The 23,585-nt window shown below is 39.7% G+C and overlaps 1 protein-coding gene across 6 annotated transcripts in view; it reads right to left on the bottom strand.

Moving 5' to 3' along the window:
- Positions 1 to 622: 622 nt before the first annotated feature.
- The window catches only part of FGF13 (fibroblast growth factor 13), a 533,641-nt gene continuing 510,678 nt past the window's right edge, over positions 623 to 23,585 (bottom strand). For all 6 annotated transcript variants that reach the window (XM_082376182.1, XM_082376177.1, XM_082376178.1 and 3 more), the window contains 2 exons: positions 14,397 to 14,595; positions 623 to 13,147 (listed from right to left, as the gene is read on the bottom strand). In XM_082376182.1, coding sequence (XP_082232308.1) covers positions 13,011 to 13,147; positions 14,397 to 14,595 — 336 coding nt within the window. In that variant the 3' untranslated portion in view covers positions 623 to 13,010. The remainder of the gene's footprint in view (positions 13,148 to 14,396; positions 14,596 to 23,585) is intronic.

Raw genomic sequence — 23,585 nt, forward strand, 5'->3', positions numbered from 1 at the left:
AAAAGTTTTATATATATATATATAAAACTAAATCACTCTACTGTACACCTGAAACATTATAAATCAACTATACTTCAAAAAAAAGTTTTTGTGTATATACCTAGGAATGGAATTGCTGTATCATATGGTAACTTTATGTTTAGGTTTCTGAGGAATTGCCAGACTTTTTCCCAAAGTGGCTGCACCATTTTACATTCCCACCATTGGCGTATGAAGATTCCAGTTTCATCACATCGTCACTAATATGTGTTCTTGTCTTTTAAAAAAAAATGTAGTCATTTTACTGGGTGTGTTTACTGCGATTTCATTGTAGTTGTGATTTGAATTATCTAAATGACTAGCAATGTTGAGCTTCATTTCCCGTACTTATTGGCCATTTTTTATGTAGTCTTCAGAGAAATAACTATTCAAATCACTTAACCATTTTTAAGTGGGTTATTGTCTTTTTATTGTCAAGTTGTAAGAGTTATTTATGTGTTCTGGTTAATTTCCAGAGTTCTCAAAAAGTTGATTTAGAATTTTTGCCAGTGTTCTCATGGCTTTTATGAAGGAAAATATTTTCATAGGCCCTAACTCCACCATTCCCAAAGGCCTTCCCTAATTAGATCCTTTTTAAAAATAAATTTATTTATTTATTATTTTTGGCTGTGTTGGGTCTTTGTTGCTGCATGTGGGTTTTCTCTAGTTGCAGCGAGCAGGGGCTACTCTTCATTGCAGTGCGCGGGCTTCTCATTGCAGTGGCTTCTCTTGTTGCGGAGCATGGGCTCTAGGCGTGCAGGCTTCAGTAGTTGTGGCACACAGGCTTAGTAGTTGTGGCTCATGGGCTTAGTTGCTCCGTGGCATGTGGGATCTTCCCAGACCAGGGCTTGAACCCGTGTCCCCTGCATTGGCAGGCAGATTCTTAACCACTGTGCCACTAGGGAAGTCCCACTAATTATATACTTTTAATAACCAATCACTGGAAGATAATTTGCAAGCTATATAACTGCCAAAGGATTCATACCTAGAATACATAACAAACTGATAAAACTGTATGGTAAATTTTTAAAAATCCAATAGAAGATAGATAAAAGTCACGAACAGACATTTCACAAAATAGGATATAATAATGGAAAATAAAAAAAATGTTCAATATCATTAGCCACTAAGGAAAATGCAATTAAAATCATAATGATATATGATATGCACTTATCAGAATGGCTAAAATAAAATAGAACATTGACAACGGCAAATGCTGGTGAAGATGCAGAGAGTTTGGATCACTATATGTTTATGGTGGAACCTATAATAATACAGCCATGTGGAAAGCAGTGTGTCAGTTTCTTTTAAAACTAATTATCACATGACCCAGCAATTACACTCGTGCATTTATCCCAAAGAAAAAAAAAACTAATGTCCACACAAAATCCTGTATGTGAATGTTCATAGTAACTTTATTTGTGATAGCTGAAAACTGGAAGCAACACAAATGTAGTTCAGCAGGTTGAAAATTAAAGCAACTGTGGCACATCCATACCCAGAAATACTATGCAACAAGAAATACTATGCGGCAAGAAATACTATGCGACAAGAAATACTATGCAACAAGAAATACTATGCAACAAGAAATACTATGCAACAAGAAATACTATGCAACAAGAAAAAGGAATGCACTATTGGTACATGTAACAACGTGGATGAATCTCAAGGGAATTTGGCTCAGTGGGAAAAACCAAAGTGTTACATTATGTATGATGGCATTTATGTAACATTCTTGAAATAACAAAATTATAGAAGTGGGGAACAGATTAGTGGTTGCCAGCTTTTATGGATGGGGAGGATGAGAGGGAAATGGATGTGACTATAAAAGAACAATACGTGGGATCTTAGTGGTGATGAAACAGCTCCATATTGTGGTCATGGTGGTAGTTACACGAATCCATACATGTGATAGAATTACATGGACCTTCACACACACGAGTGCATTGTAAAACTGATGAAATCTGAATAAGCTCTGTAGATTGTACCAATGTCAATTTCCTTGTTTTGATACTGTAGGATAGTTCCCATTGGGGGAAGTAGGTAAAGAGCACACAAAGTTCTCTGTACTCTCTGCATCTTCCATGAATCTATAATTATTTCAAGACAAAAATATAAAGAAATCAACCAGAGAAGACTTGTGCTTAGTCCTACAGTTGTAATGTTGCCCTCTACATTCTGATAGCTTCCCTAAAGTGGAGAGAAGAGGTGAGAAGGAGTCAGAGCTAGTAATCAGGAAACTGAAAGGAACCACAATAGATCCATTTGAGTGAATATCATGGCAGAAAGAAAGGTTCAGAAACTCCACCTTCTGTTATCAGAGAGTAAAGTACAAGGATAATGTAATAATGGGGGAGAGTTGTGAGAGTATAAGTTTGCTTATTTATGTGTCTTTGTTGTTAAAATTTTACCCTGTAAATGTTTTAATAGTGGATTTCAAAATGACAGTCTCTCAACCTCACTAAGGGTAGTTTTAGATCTAGGGCATTTTCCCACTATATTTCTATCTTTTATACTGTGGGAACAATTCTGGTTCTGAGAAAATGTAAAATCTTTGATGTGTTCTCACACTAGCAATGCCAGGGAAGAAGAGGCAGATGAGTTTTCCTTAAAAAACCCAAGGGACTGAACTGACTCTAGTTCCATAATTGGTGGCAGAAACTCTATTATTTGCTATGATATTGCTAACATCAGAACATGGTCCTCAAACACTTTCTAAAGATTATACCTAGCATTCTAGTCAATAGGGTAATTTAATTGTAGACATCCTATCTTCCTCATTAGATTATATTCTTTTCCAGGACAAGGATCATATTTATTTCATCCCCATATTCTGAGTGCCTATGTAAGGCCTGGACCTTAGTAAGAACCCAATACATTTTTTTTTAAACATCTTTATTGGAGTATAATTGCTTTACAATGGTGTGTTAGTTTCTGCCTTATAACAAAGTGAATCAGTTATACATATACATATGTTCCCATATCTCTTCCCTCTTGCGTCTCCCTCCCTCCCACCCTCCCTATCCCACCCCTCTAGGTGGTCACAAACCACCGAGCTGATCTCCCTGTGCTATGCGGCTGCTTCCCACTAGCTATCCATTTTACGTTTGGTAGTGTATATATATCCATGCCACTCTCTCACTTTGTCACAGCTTACCCTTCCCCCTCCCCATATCCTCAAGTCTATTCTCTAGTAGGTCTGTGTCTTTATCCCCGTCTTACCCCTAGGTTCTTCATGACCTTTTTTTTTTTTCTTAGATTCCATATATATGTGTTAGCATATGGTATTTGTTTTTCTCTTTCTGACTTACTTCACTCCATGTACCAAAATGTTCATTGCAGCTCTATTTACAACAGCCAGGACATGGAAGCAACCTAAGTGTCCATCAGCAGATGAATGGATAAAGAAGATGAGGCACATATATACAATGGAATATTACTCAGCCATAAAAAGAAATGAAATGGAGGTATTTGTACTGAGGTGGATGGACCCAATACATTTTTGATAAATAAATGACTGAGTGTGGCAGATGACGTCATCATTCTTGGAAAATGTTTATTTTGGGGTCCCCAGTCTTGATAGTAAGGGTAGCATATTTCATTCTCTTTACCATTTCTGTGAGTTTTACTTTCAGCGTTTGAGGTCCAAATATGGTCCAGTGATAGAATAGTTCTAGATCCAGGGCCAAGGTAATGCATGAATAGACTGGAAATTGCCTACGTACTATGTTTTGAGGGAAGGACTTCACACCCAGTTACCCAGAAAGCCTTTATCTTAGTCCATTCTGGCTGCTATAACAAAATACCCCAGACTGGTATTTTCCTGGTAAAAAACAGGAATTTATTTCTCACAGTTCTGGAGGCTGCAAGTCTGAGATCAGGGTGCCAGCACTGTCGGGTGAGGGCCCCTCTTCTAGGGTGCAGATTTCTCGTTGTGCCCTCCTATGGAGGAAGGGGTGATGGATCTGTGTGTGGTGGCTTCTAAAAACCACTAATCTCATTCAATAGGCGTCCACCCTCATGACCTAAGCCCCTCCCAAAGGCCCCACCTCCTAATACCATTACACTGAGAATTAAGAGTTCAACATATGAAATTTAGGAGGGACGTGTTCAGACCATAGCAGCCCTCAATAGAATCCTAGACTGGGTTAACTGGAGTATCCTTAAACACTGACTCCAAAACCCTCGTTTTCCAAATAAAAAACCTGAGAGAGGAGAAGTGACTCATTGTAGGTCATCAAGCAGGTGAGTGAGATGGCTAGAACTGGAGTGCCTCTCTCCAAAACTCTAATAAAATGAAAACCACACTCAGCTTCTTTCCCCAATGTTAGGCATTTCTTTAAGAAACAATGAGCTGGAATGGTCTGGAGCCTGGACTGAGGGATGCAGTGTGGGATTAGTCATGTATAAAATACAAACAGGAAACTTGTCAGTATTTCCTAATGCACATTTTGAAAATAACTTCCTTGTTGTCATTAGAGCAAGAGAACAAAAGAACGAATGCTTAAAGTGTGCTCCCTACAGAAGCGTCTAGGAACACAACCGAGAGAAAATTCCTGTTCAGCGTGGTTGGTCAGGTCGCAGAGGACTTGAAGTTCTGATGAACTACACGGTCAATGCTGAGTAGACAGTGACAGCACAATGAAGGGATCTAAGGTGGCTGTGGGAGCTTTAACCATCAACAGATGCAAGAATACTTTGAAAAGGTGGGACTTATTGGTTAAATAATCAAAGTTTATGCTGAAATGATTATTGAAAAGTGAGAACATTTAATGTAGTGTGGTTACTAAATAATAGGAATGGTTTTTTTCCTTCTGACCTGAGAAAATTTTTTGTAGCTACACCTTGTAATATCTGGAAAGGCTGAATTTTATGGAGTTAGAAAAACATTGTTGAAAGGCTCAAATAACTACCAGATAACACCTTTATTTATAAAGACTACTAGGAGAGGAGGTGAGAGATTTGGAGGAAGACCACACGTGGAAGAGCCTCCAAGGGCCAAATCTAGAGGTTTAGAATTGATCAGACATTGTCTAATAAGGAAATAATATGGCCTAAAGGATTTTTAGGACGTTTATCTAGCTGGGATATGAAGGGGAGATAGTGGGAGACAATAGCATTAATTCAGGTGGAATGTTCCAGAGAAGGTGGCTGTAAGAATGGTTAAAAACTAGAAAACAAAAAGCAAATAAATATTTGGCAACCCTCAATGATTAGCCATGGGAGATGAAGAGGCAATTCAAAGAACTTGTTTTTCTGAGCTTGAAGCTGGTAAGAATGGTCTTACTCCTGATTTGGGCCAGCTTGTGGGAAAGCCTAGTGTGTTCAATTCGTTATTGATGTGGAGAAATAGCTAAGCTTTAGGGGAATGTCTACATGGGCTTTGGGGCATGAATTAGACTTAGCCAGAGATTACGATTTAGAGATTCATTAGTCAGCAATGATTTGTGAAAACATGAGATCAGGTGAGCACTTGGAGGGGATGGAAAAGTAGAAGGGCAGAAGATTGAAGTGCAAGCCTTGTGGGACATCTTCAGCTACCCAGATAAGGACCTAGAATGTTTAAAAGCTACCTGGGAAAGAAGAACAAAGTGGAAGGAATTATTACCAGACTTCAAGACCTACTACAGAGTTACAGTAATTTAGAAAGTGTAGTACTGGCATAAGAATCAATAAATATACCAGTAGGACTGAATAGAGTCTGGAAATAGACTCACACATATGTGGTTATTTGATTTCTGTCAAAGACACCACAGCAATCTAATGTGGAAAGAAAAGTCTTTTCAACCAGTGGGGCTGGATATCCATATTTAAAAATTAACCTCAACTAGGACCTTACACCATACACAAAAATTAATTTGAGCTGGATCATAGTTGTAAACTTAGAAGCTAAGAATAAGACACAAAAATCAATAATAAGAAAAGAAAATGTATAAATTAGATTTTATCAAAATTAAAATTTCTGCTCACTAAAAGACACCATTAAGACAATCAATACAAAGGCCATAAACTGGAAGAGAATATTCACAAATCATATATCTGACAAAGAACTGGTATCTGGGTTATATAAAGAATTCCTACAGATCAATAATAAAAAGACAATGCGATATACATGGGCAAATCAGGGGAGCACACACGTCACAAAGGAGGATACATGAATGGCCAATAAGCCCATGAAAATGTGCTTGACATCACTAATCATCAGGGAAATGCAGATTAAAGCCAAATGTGATACCTCTACACACATACCAGAATGGCTAAAATTAACAAGACTGGATACACCAAATGTTGACAAGGATTTGGAGCAACTGGAACTTTTATACACTGTTGGTAGGAGTGTAAAAAAAAGTACTACTTTGGAAAAAGTTCTGACACGCTCATAAAATGAACCATACACCTAACTCTAGGACACAGAAAATCCACTCCTTGGTATTTACCTAAGAGAAATGAGAGTCTATTTCCACAAAAACCTGCGTAAAACTGTTTATAGCAGCTCTCTTCCAAGCAGCCCAAATTTGGAAACAGCCCAGGTGTTGTCAACCGGAAATGGGTAAGCAAACTGTGGATATAGTCATATTTTGTAATACTACTTAGCAGTAAAAAGGGATGAAAGACTGATAACACACGACAACATGGATGGATCTCAAAAACATTTTCCTGAGCAAAAGAAGTCTTACACAAAGAGCACATATGTATGATAATATTTGTAATAAGTTCTAAAACAAAAACAAGTCATCTAAGGTGAAAAAAAATCAGACCACTGGTTGCCTGTGGGTGGTGGGTGCATATTGACTGGGAAGGGGCACAAGAAAACTTGCTGTGGTGCTGGAAACACTCTATGTTACAGGGGTGTTCCATGGTGTATGCGTTTGTCAAACCAAACTAATTGGTACACTTAAGAAGTTTGTACATTACATTATATGAAAATTTTAGCTCTCCTTCCCAAAGAAGTATACAAATTGTGTGTGTGTGTGTGTGTGTGTGTGTGTGTATGCGGGCATGTGTAGGTGCATGTATGTGGTGGTGTATGGAGAGGGAGGGAGAGAGGTTATTTTAAATAACTTTGGAAATCTGAAAATTCCAAATAAACTTTATTCAAAGGAAAAATCATTAAAATGTACATTTTAGATGGAAGGAATTTGCTTGAAGGAAGTTTTCCTTTCATTATCTTGCTGCTGCTTTTCTTTCTCTATATGATTGTACTGGTCAAACAACCCATATTGCTTGACAAATTCTTTTTAGAGCAGGCAAAGAACAGATTGTTCAATAGAGAAGGGGGAATTAGTAAGACCCATCCACTCCAGTCTAATAAGCAAGGCTGTGAATCATACTTTGCTCATAGACAATTATCTTTGATTTTTGTCTACTGAAGAGAGTAATTTACTCATCGGGTTTTAACAAAACATATAGAGCAACTAGGTTTCAAAGACAGGCCAATAATCCAGACTTAGGTGGCTCACAGCCTCTTTCTGGCAATGAGACATAATGGAATGAAGCATTGCGGGGAGGCTATTCTTCTCCGGAGGACCACTTGCATAGCAGGGCCTCTGCCTCCTTTCGTCCAGCTACACTAGGCTAACTAATGCTTTCTGGACACTCAATGCTATTTAATGACTCTATGCTTTGCTTATATTGTTTTTTGTCCTAGAGCCACCTACACTACCTTTCTAGCTCATCTTTTAAGACTCAACTCAAAGATGAACTCTTCTTTGAAACTTTTTCAGTTTCCCTAATCAATTTCTTACTTCACTGTGTTCTCCCGACACCTTGATTATACATTTTACAGTGTTTATACTAACTGACTAAATTTGATAGTTGCATGTCTACTATTCTAGACTGAGAGTCTCTGGAAAGTAGAACTTGTGTATTTGGTTTCTAGCACAGTTTAGTCACATGATACTCTACTTGATGCAGGTGACTCCAAGGAGATTTGAAGATCTCCTGACTGAAACCTCCGAGAGTAGGTAGCAGGACTCTTTATTCAATGCCCTGCCCGCTACACACACGTGCGAACACACACGCACACACACTATAGGGCAGTGTTTTGTGTGGATTTGGCATGCAGTACGTTGGTGAACGTAATGATGATGTACTTTGAAATGTCCCTAAGACCCAGGAAACTCAAATATTGTGCAAGCTGTTTTGTTCAGCTGTTTTATATTCAAGGGAAAACTATAGTACAGCCAGCCTTTGAGAACTAATTGAACCTAGTTTTGCAACTTTGAAAGAAGAAAAGAACACTTGGGTTGTAACCATCCAGTTTGTACCAGGGTATTAGTGATGGAGAGGTTTACATATATGAAGAATGTAAAGCTGAACAATTATTTCCAATTGGAGTTCCACTTTATTAATTCCAGTAAGGAAGGGACATTTCCCCGTTGCTAAAACCCCAGAATCTCTCTTTTTCTGCAAGACTGACTCAGTCTCAATCCATTTGTCCTTGCGTGAATGCTTTCTCCAGGGCTCAGCTACGTGCCGCGCTGCACTGACAGCTTATAAGGTGATAAATATCCACTGAGCCAACGACCTGAGCAATTGACTCCAAGGAGCCAAGCTTTTACTCATTCATCGCCCTTGTACATTTCTCTTACTCTAAGCATTAACTTTACAGAATCGAAAACAAATTATTTTAAGAGTGCACACAATTATTTAGAGTACAGAATGTTGCAGGCATGCTCATTTGTTGTGAGGACACACCTGGGCAATCCTCCTTAGTGAACAGAAGTGTCATAGCTTCAGAAGCCATCTTACTTTATTCTTCCTGGTATTTTTTGAAGTATAGCTGACATATAATATTATGTTAGTTTCAGGTGTACAACATAGTGATTGATATTTTTATACATCATAAAATGATCACTATAAGTCTAGTTACTATCTGGCCTCGCACACAATTATTAAAGTATTATTGGCTATATTCTTTGTGCTGTACATTACATCCCCATGACTTGTTTATTTTATAAGTGGAAGTTTGTACTTCTTAATCCCCTCACGCCCCCTCCCCTCTGGTAACCACCAGTTCGCTCTCGGTACCCATGAGTCTGTTTCTGTTTTGTCTTGCTTTTTTTGTTTTGTTTTTTCCATGTTGTCACAAATGGCAAGATTTCATTCTTTTTCATGGCTAATATTCCACTGTATATTTATATACCACATCTTCTCTATCCATTCATCTATCAGTGGGCACTTAGGTGGCTTCCATATCTTGGCTATTGTCAATAATGCTGCAATAAACTTAGGGGTGCACATATCTTTTTTAGGTTATCTTATTTACATTGTTTTTTTTTCAGTTGAAGTATAGTTGATTTACAGTGTGTTAGTTTCAGGTGTACAGCATAGTGATTCAGTTATACATACATATATATATTCTTTTTCAGATTCTTTAAAATTAGTGTTTTTGTTTTCTTTGAGTAAATATCGAGAGGTGGAATTGCTGAATCATATGGTAGCTCTATTTTTGACTCTTTGAGGAGTCTCTATACTGTTTTCCATAGTGGCTGCACCAATTTACATTCCTACCAACAGTGTAGGAGGATCCCCTTTTCTCCACGGCCTCACAACTCTTATTATTTCTTGTCTTTTTTATAATAGCCATTCTGACAGGTGTGAGGTTAGGTATCTCACTGTGGTTTTGATTTGCATTTCCCTGATGACTAGTGATGTTGAGCATCTTTTCATGTACCTGTTGGCCATCTCTATGTCTTGAGTCCTGGCTTTTTAAACTTGGCTGTCCCAGCCTCCCTACTGAATAGACATATGTCACCTTCCCAGAGGAACAGAGAATCTCTGAGAACTTTCGGGGGCACATCTATGTGTGTGTGTATGTGTGAAGCGACTGATGAGAGACAGAGAGGCAGAGTGTGTGAAACAAAAATTAAAGGAAATATTGGGTTGACATTTGGTAAATTAGTTTAGAATCCTAATACTGAAAACCATCCATTGGGTGTTCTAGAAAGACTTCCTACATGATGACAGAATTGCAGCTGTTACAAACCTCTTCAAGAATGCCCACATAGAAACTGAAACATTGGAACACATGTGGCAGGGCTAATATTTTCAACCATGAGAAATGATACTGAAGTGTGTGTGTGTGTGTGTGTGTGTGTGTGTAATGAAGATGTGTGAAAGTATCACTGTTTGTAGGGAGGTATTTTGGAGGACGATTTAAGTATTGATTTATTTAAACACCACCTTCTGTTAAAAACAACTTGCGGCAGCTCGTTGAGAATGTTGGGACTAAAGGATTATTCCTGGGCATTTTGGCCCCTTCTTATTTATGCCAGGCTTCCCCAAGACACCAAGGTACTGACTTGTTTATGACTAGTAGACCTATGCTATTCCTGAACAATGAAAAAGCAAGAGCCGCAAGCAAACTAATCAATAACCAAACCTTAAAGTCCTTGGAGCAAGAGTGAGACAATGCACTATTTTTCTCTACGGACTGAAAATAAGTGAGACCGAATAGGGGGCAGGGTTGAGCAAGTCTACTTATGGTATATGGTACCCAGGCTCCTGTCCAAGCTGGGCAGGTAGCCTCTTTCACGCAAGCTGGACCTTAGAGCTCTGGCAGGATGAAGGCTTAAGACGGGATCACAAGGTGACTGAGCTGAGCTGGGCTGGGCTAGGAGCTCCTGCTGAATCTGGCCCAGACATCTTAGGAATGGGCAGCCTCCCCTCTGTGCAAAAGCATGCTGCTTGGGGCCCTGGTAACTTTATTTGATGGATGCCCTGAAAAGTGCCAGTCAATTATGTTTCACCTGTTCCTCCACTCTTACCTACATCGACTACTCCGAAAGCATCATAACCAGGCAATGGTAGCTTTGGGGAGCTAGTGAAAAGTCATCAACATTGAAAATGTTTATGGTTACACAAATGTATGCATTTGTCAACTCAACAAACACACACTAAAGATACATGCACTTCATTGTAAGTTTTATATTAAGAGAAAAAACTGCAGGCACTTCCCTGCTGGTCCAGTGGTTAAGACTCTGCGCTTCCAAGGCTGGGGGCGTGGGTTCGATCCCTGGTCGGGGAATAAGATTCCACATGCCGCGCGGTGGGGCCAAAAGATTAAAAATAAAAATAAGAGAAAAAACTGCAAATGAACATTGAACTCTAGTTACAGGTATACATAAGGAATTAGGAGGAAGTGTACAGATGTCTGCAATTTATTTTGAAATGTGTCAAACATAAGATGGATTGATAAATTGATGGATGGATAGATGTATAGTATAGTAATATGTTAATGGTGGAACACAGGTGTAGGTTTACCAACGTTCACTATAAAACTCTTTCAATTTTAATATATGTTTTGAAATTTTAATAAAAAAAGAAAATGTTTATGTTTTCCTTCAGTTCTCAGAGGTGGAAAGGACTTGAGATATTTAGTCCCGTTCCTTCCCTCTACTGAGAGAAATGAGAAACAGAGAGGGGGAAATGACAGTGTGAATGGCAGGGAGGGTACTAGAACATAGGTGTCTTTCGTACAATGCATCACTGAATGGGAATGAGAATTCTTCTGTTCCAATGTGAAGTTCAAGTACAACAACCAGTACAACAACTACACTTTCAAGAGTGTTCATGTTAATATAAATCTCTAGACTGTAGATTATCTGAGGGCAGGGACCTGATGTACATAATTCAGTGTGTAACAACTCCAGTTTCTACCACAGTTCACGGCACATAATGGACGCTCAATAAATACACGTTGGAGGATTTTTCTTTGAATGAATATAAAGAGTTTATTCGGTGCGTATCTGGGTATACAACAACAAATATTCAACAAATTTTTTTTAACTTTTTTTGTGCACAGGACAGAAAACTGCCTGTACATGCTATGTCCACTTTTGGAACACAGATTTTAACAATTATTAATGCACAAAATCTTACATATCATGCAACTCTATGCCAAGATTCCAACTTTCTTCCATGCAACAGATATGAAGATCTAAATGGAAACCTAGCTAAGTCTTAAACACTTTTCCAGAAGCAGGTATAAGTATATGTTGTTTAGGGGTAACCAGTCTTAACATTTCCTTGTACACAATATTCACACGCCAAATACAATGACAGGAGGACTTATACATACACAGATAAGACATTTCTTATTTTAACAACACAAAAGACAACATCACAGTTCCACAGTTCCTGTCTTTACACAAGAAGCCACAATAATAGTTTAACATGATAACACAAATGGAATTAAGAGAAATCTATACTTGAGGATAATCTTTTTTTTTTTTAAGTAACCTTTACTGACTGGGGTTGACAACACAACACAATTTCTACGCACAAAGTACAGCACAAGAACTTGATCAGAATACTACGACTCTAAAGGAAAAAAAATTTTTGGTAAAATCACAAGAACACTGTTACCTTGAGCCTGAGATGCCAATTCAGCTTCAACCCTGAATTTGGTTGAGTTGGATTAAGTGACACAGAGTCAATAGAACCATTGAATTCCAGAAATCATAAAGTTGTGCTATACCAAAGTAAAGAATACATACGAATCAAGCATAGATTGAAAACATTAAGCCAAGAAAACAACACGGTTCACAGAATTTTGTTTGCCCCTACAAAACATTGAAGCAGTTAATTTTGTTGTTTTGTTTTGTTGTTTGTTTTTGAAGAACAATGGTGGTCTTTTCAATTTTCTTGGTTGGAGAGCAATTTTTTTAATCAGCATTAGTGCTGTGAAATGTTTTTGGTTTGTCTTCCCCAAAGCATAGGTGAGATCATGAGAAAATTGGGCAGTCCTTCTCCCAGATTTAATTCACTGATCATGCTTGGCACTCTTTTTTTTGCACAAGCTCGATCTAAATTATGGGGCGTTTGTATGGATGAGAAGAAGGTTTGATGGCAGATTAGAGTAGTGAACTCTGCCTTGTTTGTTTGGTAAACGTCATGGACAAATCTGAACTTTTGGGTGAAGGACTGCTAGACTTAACAGCACCTGGAGGTAAGGTTCTGTTACAGAGCCCTTGTTTTGCCCTCACTGGCTACGTTGATTCATTGTGGCTCATGGATTTGCCTCCATTCAGTACGCCGGAGACACTTCTGCTCTTGGTTGGGGTCCCGCTTCCAGATCGGGAGAACTCCGTGAGGTCGTGCAGAGACGGCTCCTTGTACATGGCCACTGCAAAGCACAGAGACACGGCATCAAAGGCCACCACAATGGCCCTCAACTTTCCTTCTGCCCACTAGGCTTCCAGGCTGAAGGCCAAACCTGAAAAATGCCGCTTTCAAGGACTCAGTAGAGAGCGGACTGGACCAGATGAAGCAAAATCCAATCTTGGTACAGAAGCGTGTAGAGAATTCTAATGCCTAATTTCCATCACTGGTGGTTTTAGATATATGAGAGGATTAATGGAAAGTGCATTTACTAAGGCTCTTAGAAGTCTAAATATGATCCACAGCATACTGTGCAAGGCAAATATTAAAAATGAAAACATTTTCAAACACGGATTTCTCTCAGACTTTAAAATGAAACTCTCCAAGACTCTAAGTATTAGCACAGTTCTTAATGCAACGAATGGTAACTATTATTGTTGTGCTGTAAATAACAGCCCTGGCTTACGCTTATGGAGCACTTAGAACGTGCCAGATACTGTTGTAAGTGCTTCACGTGTGTTATCTCATTTAATCCACATGCGAATCCCATGAGGCAGGTGCTTTTATCCATATTTTACAGAAGGAACTTGAGCTCAATAATCTGCCCAAGACTATCTGGTTAGTAAAGGCGGAAGCTGGGCTTTGGACCCAAGTAATCTGGCTCCAGAAAATGTGCTGTCAAAGGGCGCTGTGTCGATTCGACTGGATGGTCTGCCCCTCCTGTAAACCGCTCTTCTCTGCCTGGATTTTCTACCGCTTTTCCACCACATCTCACTGCTTCTAACATCCCTGCTTCCTGCAGCCCATTCCTCTCCCTCACCCTTTCTCATTTGCTACTAAGCTGCTATTAATGACCAAAAAGCAAAACTATGAATGAATGAAAATTGTTGGGACAATACTGTTGGGCCCTTAGAGAGATGGGCCCAAGGAGCTTTCTGATAAGTGTTAAGTATGCACACATTTTAGCACCTGTGTTTCTGTCCAGGGATCATTTTGGCATAATTTGGGGTTCTTGGCTGTCCTGAGTTAGCAATTAAGCTATTTCCACATAAGAAAGGTGTTACCACATGCAGATATACTATGGAAAAGTTAAAATCAGGAGGTGAGATGCTATTGTCAATGCTTTAGTGTTTTTTTAAGTGTAAAACGTTACTGAATTTTTGTATAAATGCCTTACTATGGAAGAATTGCATTCCACTTTTGAAAGCGTGACAAAGGATTGATTTCAATACCGATACTCATTTAATCTACAGCTGGTATAATATCAAGTTTACCTTTCAGTGGTTTGGGCAGAAAGTGAGCTGCAGGCTTGTTCTTCTTCACATGGTTTCCTTTCATGATCTCTCCTTCTTTGTTCAGACCCAGATACCACCCTCGGCCTGACTGCTGCTGACGGTATATCATTGATGAATATGTCACATAATAATTTTCAAACACCGATTCTTTGAATTTGCACTCAGGTGTGAAATGTTCCTACAAGAGAAGTAAATAAACAAAAGCTCAATATTTATAGCTATGAATTTCATGGAGAACCATATGGTATTATCCTTCAGGAGTTTAGGGCATAACTTTGTTAGAGCTTGTTATGACTGGTGTTCTATTTTAATAGCAGAAACAATTATCATTGGAAACTAAAACTATATATAACATTTCATGTGATGCTTTAGAAAAAGCCCTAAGTGCAAGTGCTACTGATCAATGATTAGCTCTCTTTGTAATAAGGTAATGGAAAAATTAGAACCAGCCACCTAAGTGTAATGTATTAGAAAAATACAGGAGCCAAAGATTGAAAAGACAAGCATAAAACTGCCACATGGAGCTTTGTTCCCTTCGGGATTAAATATGAGAAAATAAACATCCGATCCTTGTACTTAATTTTCATAGATTATCCAGTTACTATGTACTATAAATTTTCAATTGCTCCAGGCTGAAATCTGTGTTATACTGTTACAATGCTTGCCTAGATTTCTAAAGAGGTGCTACAAAGAAAGACTACCTTTTACTTTTAGATAAACCAAATTGATTTTTTTTTCAGATCATTGGACCTTGACTTAAAAAGAAAAAAAAAATTCCCTCATCACCCCATCCTTGCCTTACAGTAACATTTCACACAAATCAATATAGAAACAAGGAATTTACAGTAATTCTACAAGCAGACATGAGAGAGCAGGCCAGGAGACTTTGAACCCGGCAATGTGATTTCCTGCCATGTACGTGGCCATGTTTTCTTTGGACTTGCCCATACAAAAGAAGGGTTCCTGACCCAATAGACTGTTTTTGAAAACAAACAAAAAAACCCAGAAAACCTTCGTTCAAGTTTTGCAATATGTGTATGTATGCAATAAACAGCTATTTAAAATATCCATTTATAAGCAAAGTGAAATGAACAGCAGATTTTAATCTCTAAGTAATGCATAGAGTAGCAGTGGGTCCACTTGGAGTAAAAATGACGAGGAAAATGCGAAGTGAGCTACATGTGACAGTGGCACTAAGGAAGCCATTCGATTTGTACTATTTTGCTGAGATATTATCAGGAATAAGTTTTGATAAAACCCTGAAAAAAAAACCCACCTTGCAATAAAAATATTGCAAGCTTTCTGGACACCTGTCTTTTCTGAATGATGTCTCCATGGTCCTACCTTCCTTCATGTCAGATAGCATTCCAAGCAAAGCACACTATCTGGGCAACAGACAGTGATTCACCATCAGAGGATCACTTCAGCAAAGAGGGGCAGATTCCTCAAAGGAGGCAGCCTTTTTCTTAAAGTTAAATAATTGAACACTTTTTTCTGGAAATCCACAAAATCTGTTTCACTCAGTAATCTCACTGGTTCCCCCATCTGGCTCCCAGGGTGCACGGATCAGAGTCATCTTTTGGGATAATTTCAGCCTAGGGGCATACTTGATAGAGCCTCAGAAGATTCACACAAATTCAACCTACTCAAGAAGCAATGTACTTCGAAGGCAACTATCACGTGGTAGGAACGAAAGTGTTCTATTTATGGGCTGTGAACGCTCCTCTTTGTAGAATTCTCAACATAGGGAAAGCCAAGGTATGTCTACAAAGAAATCTGACTAAAAGAGTCTCCATGTGTCCTCTAGGGATGAGGACAGTTGTATAGAATGTTGGTTTCGCCTTGCCTAGCGTAAAATGACAACCTGATGTGGCATTTAAAATTCTCCACTATCCAGGGACTTCCCTGGCGGTCCAGCGGTTAAGACTCTGCGCTTCCAATGCAGGGGGGCGCGGGTTCGATCCCTGGTCGGGGAACTAAGATCCCACATGCAGCGCGGTGCGGCCATAAATAAATAAATAAATAAATAAACAAACAAATAAATAAATCTTCACAACTCAGTCGCTACCATGCCTTGTCTCCACCACAGAACCATGTGTGCCTTTGTGCCTTTACAGACGCCATTCATGTCACTTCTGTACCTCTCTACCTGCTGGCTTTCCTCTCATTCCTCAAGGTCTAGCTCAAATATGACTGCTCCTGGAATCATATATGATCTCTGCCAATCAGAACCGATGACACTCATATTTGTGCTCCCGGAAACTCTATCTACATCTCCAGCATGGCCCCGTGACCCAGGCATGTGCATTCCTTGCTCCAGAAGGCAAGGAATTTGTATTATTTCTGAATCCACCTTCCAGTCATAAAGGACTGGTCATACTGTCTAGCACATAGCAGACCACTTGGTCATTGCTTACAGGATCTGCATTGCAGAGATTCAGATTGAATTCAGAAATTCCAGGATTCAGAAGTATCAACCAGTAAAAAGTCTGCAGGGAATTTCCTGAATACCATAGAACGAAATCAGCTGTGTATAGAAGGAGGTTGTCATTGCAGGGACAGATCCTGCATGTGTGACTTCGTAACTGTTCAGAATAATAGATACTACACAGATACCGGCACCTACAACATGAGGAGGAAAAAACTCGGCAATTGTTACAACTATTGGAAAATGGCAAGGAAGGACTCAATGAACTGAATGCTCTGTCACATCCTGGCAATTTCTTAGTCATCACCACTAAATTTGGACTCAAGAACTCAGTAGAGAGGGAGGAAAATGAGGCCAAAAAAAGAATGTTGAAGCCACCAAAGGAGTGTTCTGTTCTCTGTGTGTGACACTGTCATTTTATCCAGTGCTGGAAGGAATAGGCAGAAGAGGCTTGATTTTTATCAAATGTAGAAAGATGTGAACATCCCACCCAATACAGGAAGGGCCACCAAAGGGAAGAGGGGTGCAGCTGCCTCTCTCTGTCTCAGCAGTGGTTCACAGAAATAACAGAAATTGGATCGGACCCTAACCAGAGAAGCCCTATTCAGAGAATACCAGGTAGACATCTGGCAAGGAATCAATCTCCTTTGACTGACCTGAAGCTGATTATTAGCGCTCTCGAAAAAGGTACCGTAGTGGCCTTGATACATAGTAGGCACTAAATAGAGGCAGTAGTCATTGTGCTCTGCATTTAATATGCATTAGATAAATACCTGCTATCAGAATAAATGAATTAAAAAGATGTCAAGCATTCCTTGCACAGCCACTAAGAAATTATTTGGCATGAATACAAAAGAAAAGGCGCTTTATATCTTCTAACCTTTTATGCATCGATTTCTCTTAAAAGTTGTTTATCTCTCTTGCATATCTATACTAATTTCAGAGGAATAATGTTAGTAATGTTCAGAGGAATAACTCTGAAAAAAATATAGATATTCAATCTCTCTAAAATCTCTTCTCTGTAATCACCATCTCTATTCCCCTTAAAGTTCAAGGTTAGTTTTTTTCTCAGTGAATATTGAACTTTTTATCCAAGGAATCCATACTAGTTAGTTACAGTGATCATATTTTGGGTGACGAATGAAGAATCTACATTTGCAGAATGAGCAGATCCAGGAGCAAAACCTAATACCTCTCTTTTTTACCAATTTACTTACTATTAAGGGCAAAATAGTTCTTTGGAGGTTGAAATACCACTGACAAGAAGAAAACATTTGAAACCCTCAACATCAGGTCAATAGAGCATATAGGAGAATACTTACAGCTACAAATGGTGATGGTCAGCTGCCCTTATCAGGACATACCTCCACACAGACTTTGAGAGGCAAGAGAATAAGGCATTAACGCAATCAGTAACATTGGATATATGCAAAGAACCCCCAGATACAATGGTGTGCTACAAAGCATTTTGGCCCAGAACAAAGGCTCTGGACCTGGGTAAATTGCTATCCTCTTTAGGGTCAGAAGAAGCAACAATGCCTTGAGTTGCCCCTGGCACCAAGGGCAAAGTATGGAGGAGATGCGTAACTCTCCGGCCTCCTGGAGCTGGAGCCAGTTCAGAAGAAGCATGGGCTGTGATGGTGGCTTCCTTGAAGGGAGCCAAGTAAGGGCCTCGTCACTCAGCAGGTGATGTGCAACTGTATCCTCAATAGCCATATCCAAAAAGGTGAGCGCTCAAAAACATCTGTATATCATGTACGCCATTCCCGTGCCCTAAACACATCTACGATAGCACAGTACACACACCACGACTAAGTGCCTTCCTGATTAAAAGAAGTCATTCGGCAAACATAGGCCTTAATAGCAGGTTTTTCATACTTTTGCCCCCTGCTTTTGTATTTTCAGCTATGCTACCAACAGATGGGGTGGCAGGGTTTCACTTGAGTCTGTACCTCAGTAGGCTTTGAGGAGCGCCATGACTATTCTGGCCGTGCCATGCAGCATGCGGGATCTTAGTTCCCCAACCAAGGACTGAACCTGTGCCCCCTGCCATGGAAGCGTGGGGTCTCAACCACTGGACAGCCAGGGAAGTCCTGCCATGACTACTGTGAACGTTTCCTTTGAACACATTTCTCTCAAAAGAAATCTTTTTTAAATGCGTTGCGCTGATTTCCTTGGATCTCAAGAGAGCAGCAGAGTCTGCTCAGGTTGTCCATACATAAAATGGCAACACTGAGGTCCTAGACTGTTGAACAAAGCCTGAACATTGAATATAAGCTTTCACATATGTATACGCTATGTCAAGCGCACAAATCCTGGTAGAGGTGAATGTTTCTCCATACATTTTGTTCTATTCACATGTAATATTTTCATTGGCATCACAGAACACAGAAAAACAGTTTAGACATCGATGAGTGAGCGTTTAAAGAAACTTTAAAAAATGAACCTAGTGAAACATGATTTCCTCTTTTCAGCAGGTGCTATAAACACATTATAACTGATCTATCTCTCCCTTTAATCCTCTCACTTCCTTCTCTTTTCCTCCTCTCTTCTGGCCACATTTTCAGTAGCCTGAAGATCCAATTAATTTAACAATCACTGCCAATAGCAAGGGTCACTCTTCTAATTCTCAGCCACGTTCTGATGACAATCAATTTTCTAGATTTAAAGTTAGCAGGTTATTGAAGCAGGTCTGACTTGTGTGCGTCAATTATTCCCCAGCCTAAAGAAAATAATATGCAAATTAAAATTAGATTTTCAACTCTGTTAAGAAAGAAAACAAAATAGAATCTTTAAAATATGGGGGGTGACACTGTAACTACCTATATTCTCTATATAAGCTTCCCCTCTATCGGTGATTTCAAAATCCAGGATTAATTATTATATTCAGGATTTTGATGTTCTCTCCCAGGGTATATTTGATGTGAATGAACTTCATTATTACTAAGATCAAAGCGCGGGAAAGGAGAGGTTGGGGAAGAGGGAATCAATACTTAGCCAGTGCACTGTAGCTAAACAAAATTATTAATTCAGGATAAACAGAGCTTGGTTTGTTCACTCAGATATCCTCTGGACTGTGGGATACTTGAGGGCAGCTCCTAGCATGGGGCCTGGCTTAGAGTCAATGATCAATATAACTCTGGTGAAATAAATAACGGAAAGAATGGAATGTCATAGGAAGAGGACTTGGGAGCTAGCTTATACAGATCCAAAAAAGGGTTAAACGTGGCGGGGTATGAATAGAGGGCTGTTTTAGAGGAGAGACTGACAAGTCAGAACTTGCCTGCCAGGGCAGAAAGAGTAGGTGATAAAAGGAGGAAAGCAGTCTACAGATAAATTCAATTTAAAAAACTGGAGAGGGAGGGAGAGAGGGAGGAGAGAGGGAGGGGTGGAAGGGAAGGATGGAGGGAGGGAGGTGGAGAGGGAGGAAGAGAAGGGGGACCAATAAAGATAAAACTGATGCTGCAGCTGCAAGAATAAAGAGATTTCCTGGTAACCAAGATATAAGCATTAGACTGATACTCTTGGTCTTTGGGTTCGCAAATAGCAGACATTGCAACTAAATTCTATTAACTTGATTTTTGTAAAATGGTGGGGGGGGGGGCGGGGAAACACCTGACCTTACAGGATGGACGAGGAGCCAATGAGATGATGTATGTGAGAGAAGCTCTGAAAATTGTAAAGCTCCATTCACATGAAACGTGGGATTACTCTGATAATACATGCCCAGAAAACCAAGGCAAAATAAATAAATTCTCTCTTCTTTTCGAAGTTCTTTTCACCCTGGAATCAATTTCTAAAGAAAGGATCTGCCTATATGTGTTTTATTAACACGGAGGGAGATAAATTCTACCAAAAATTAGGACTGCACATGAATGACACTCAGTGTTCAGTGTTCTCCTCCAAGCTTGGTTCCCCGAAAACTGTTTTGCTTCCTTCCATTTGTCATTTTGGTCTGCAGTCGGCTGAAAAGGCTGTAGTGCTTCAAGCCACAGCACTAAAGAAATGAAGCGCTGAAAAATGGGCTTCGTGAAATACCACGCCACAAAATGACTTCAAAGTACCCATGCTAACTGGCAACCATTTGTAAAGAAACACAGATTATAATTAAGAATATGCACATGGGACTATTTCTCCTCATATGGTTATAGTGAAATTTCTTGGTAGCAGTTTTGTATTCCAAGATATCTAGTAGACATTTTCATTTACCTTATGTTGAGCCCACAAAATAGGGCAGCGGAGTATTGCTTTTTCTCAACTCTTCACAAACAAAAAATGAAAAAAAAAAAAATTAATGAGTTTGTCAACCGATGCCCTGTTTAAAACAGAATTAGGATGCAGATATGACCACATTTTAGCCCTGGGGTTCATTGAGTCCTTTGTATTGGCTTGTTCTGGATTGTCATATATTTCTGTAGAGCAGTCTCATGCAATGTCAAATTTTACAATTTGTTTTATAAAATACACTGAAATAAGCTACAATAAAGCAGGAGACAAAACAAAAACACCATATCCCTTACAGAGCCTAAGAGGGGTGATTTTTGTTGTGATAAAAAATTACATGATCCTAAGGCCTCACTCAGCTCCAAACCTGGTCAGCAGATACATTTTGAAATGGAAGTAACTTGCTGAGACTTGTGACAAAGAAGAGGGACAGGCCATACGTCTCCAGGGTTGTATAATTGGCCCAAGGCAGTGTCAGTCTGACCCAAGCCTTGCAGAAGAATACAGATTGGTTAAGAATCCAATTAGCAGAAGATGGATTTCATTTTACATATGTTACAGAGACTGTGGCCATCATATTATTTTTTTTTAATCTTACTAGATTAAATCTTGCTGTTGAACAGAAATCTGTGGAAAAGCATTTTTTTCAACTGAAGAACACTTCTCTAAAGTGAGTAATTCTCTCCAACTTTTTTTGTCTATTATGTGTATTAACTCGTGATGTTGGCTTTTCTTATAAGCAGGGCTGACCTATGTGTTTTGAAAGGGGAATCAAACATCAGATATGATTTCTAAAAATAAACTTTCCTGTCTTTTGGCTGGTTACTGGAATTAATCTGTGACCATTAGCTAACTATTCTCCGTTACTGTGAAGAAGCTTTCTAATTTGTGGCAAGATTCCTCTGTATAATAACTTCACAGGGGGATCTAAGCCCATTGGCAAGAGAATGACTTTGGAACTATTTGTAGTCAGCGAGAGAATAAGCTTAGTAGGTTGTATCCTTTTAAATAGCTCTTCCAAGCTCCTGTCCAAAAATTCAAAGCCTGGGAACTCTGAAAACTTTTCCTAGACATCCAACAAACTGTCATGCAAAGGAGAAAGGTTCTTTCTGCGTAGATCAATTGAAAAAACTCTTGGCAAGGTAGGTGGCCTATTAAAAATAAAATCATACCCACGTGGGTGCATAGCTTGTTCTAGTACTGCAGGCAATTGTGAAGGTGGTAATTCTGATTTGTACTGGATAGCGGTTGTGTTAGATTTGATAGGGTCTGTCTCTGTAGAAGAGAGTCATTTACAATTGCCAGGAGTCTACTTCTTCAGAGACTTTCAAAGAAGACTTCTTATTTTTTCTCTTGCACAGGAAGGAAAGCAGTGCCACTGCTCAGAAGGAAATCACTAATGCCTGCTTTCCACTGCAAACCAGAAAACCTGGAATCACAGGGCAGGGTGCAAAGGCCTCATCTATAAACCAAGGATGAGAAAGATGTCGTAGAGGGCTATTGGACTGCCACATCACATAACACCTGCAAATGACTTCTGGGGATAGGAAATCTTACAGAGTCCTCTTTCTATATAGAGAGCACATTTCCACTAACACTTGCCCCTTGGAAGGAGCTAATGAAAGGGTGCTTGCGACAGTCACCTACCATGAGTCTGAGTAGTACTCAGGGGTAGTCAGGGGTAGTCAGTAGTACTCAGGGGTAGTCAGGGGTAGTCAGTAGTATTCAGGGGTAGTCAGTAGTACTCAGGGGTAGTCAGTAGTATTCAGGGGTAGTCTGTAGTACTCAGGGGTAGTCAGTAGTACTCAGGGGTAGTCAGGGGTAGTCAGTAGTACTCAGGGGTAGTCAATTCATTAAGTTAAGACTCAAATGGAAGAATTCATTCTCAACTACTCCTTACCCCGAGAGCCTAGGCCCCTTTGCGTATATAACGGTCTGACTTAATCTCGACAGCAGGCCTCTGTACCAGCTTCAGAATGGCCTGAGAGAGGAGTTCTACCACCTCACAAGTGAGAAAGCCACAGGAAAGAAGCCCTTAACAAGCCATTCCCTTATGAGCTCAATTGCAAGTGCGCCTTTTCACCCAAACAGTCACTGTGCAGACAAGAGCTGTGATGTCAGTTCTCTTCTCAATGGACAGTTCCAACATTGGCTGAAGGTTCAGCCCTTCCTCCGATTCGTGTGCCCTGGCTCTCTGAACACCAAAGAGCTCTGTTCAAACCTGCCTCTTCCACCTTCCAGATTTCTGACTTTGGGCAATTTACCTGGGCTCTGATCTTGCATCTCTAAGAGGAGAATAGCACCACGTGCCTCCCAGGGAGGACCGCAGAGGGCATGGAAAGCAGCTAGTGTACGTGTAGGTGCTCGCAGACTGCGGGATCCCTTGCCTTGACTTAATTTTCTGTTCATGTGACAGCTAGGAGAGTGTAGCCTCCTCCCCACCCCACTCCCAACTTGAAACTGGTATGAAAACTAGTGGTTGTCAACGCAAACAAACGGAGTAGAGAAGCAGCTTT

This window comes from Balaenoptera borealis (genome assembly GCF_965194805.1).
Source record: "Balaenoptera borealis genome assembly, chromosome: X".
Taxonomy (NCBI): domain Eukaryota; kingdom Metazoa; phylum Chordata; class Mammalia; order Artiodactyla; family Balaenopteridae; genus Balaenoptera; species Balaenoptera borealis.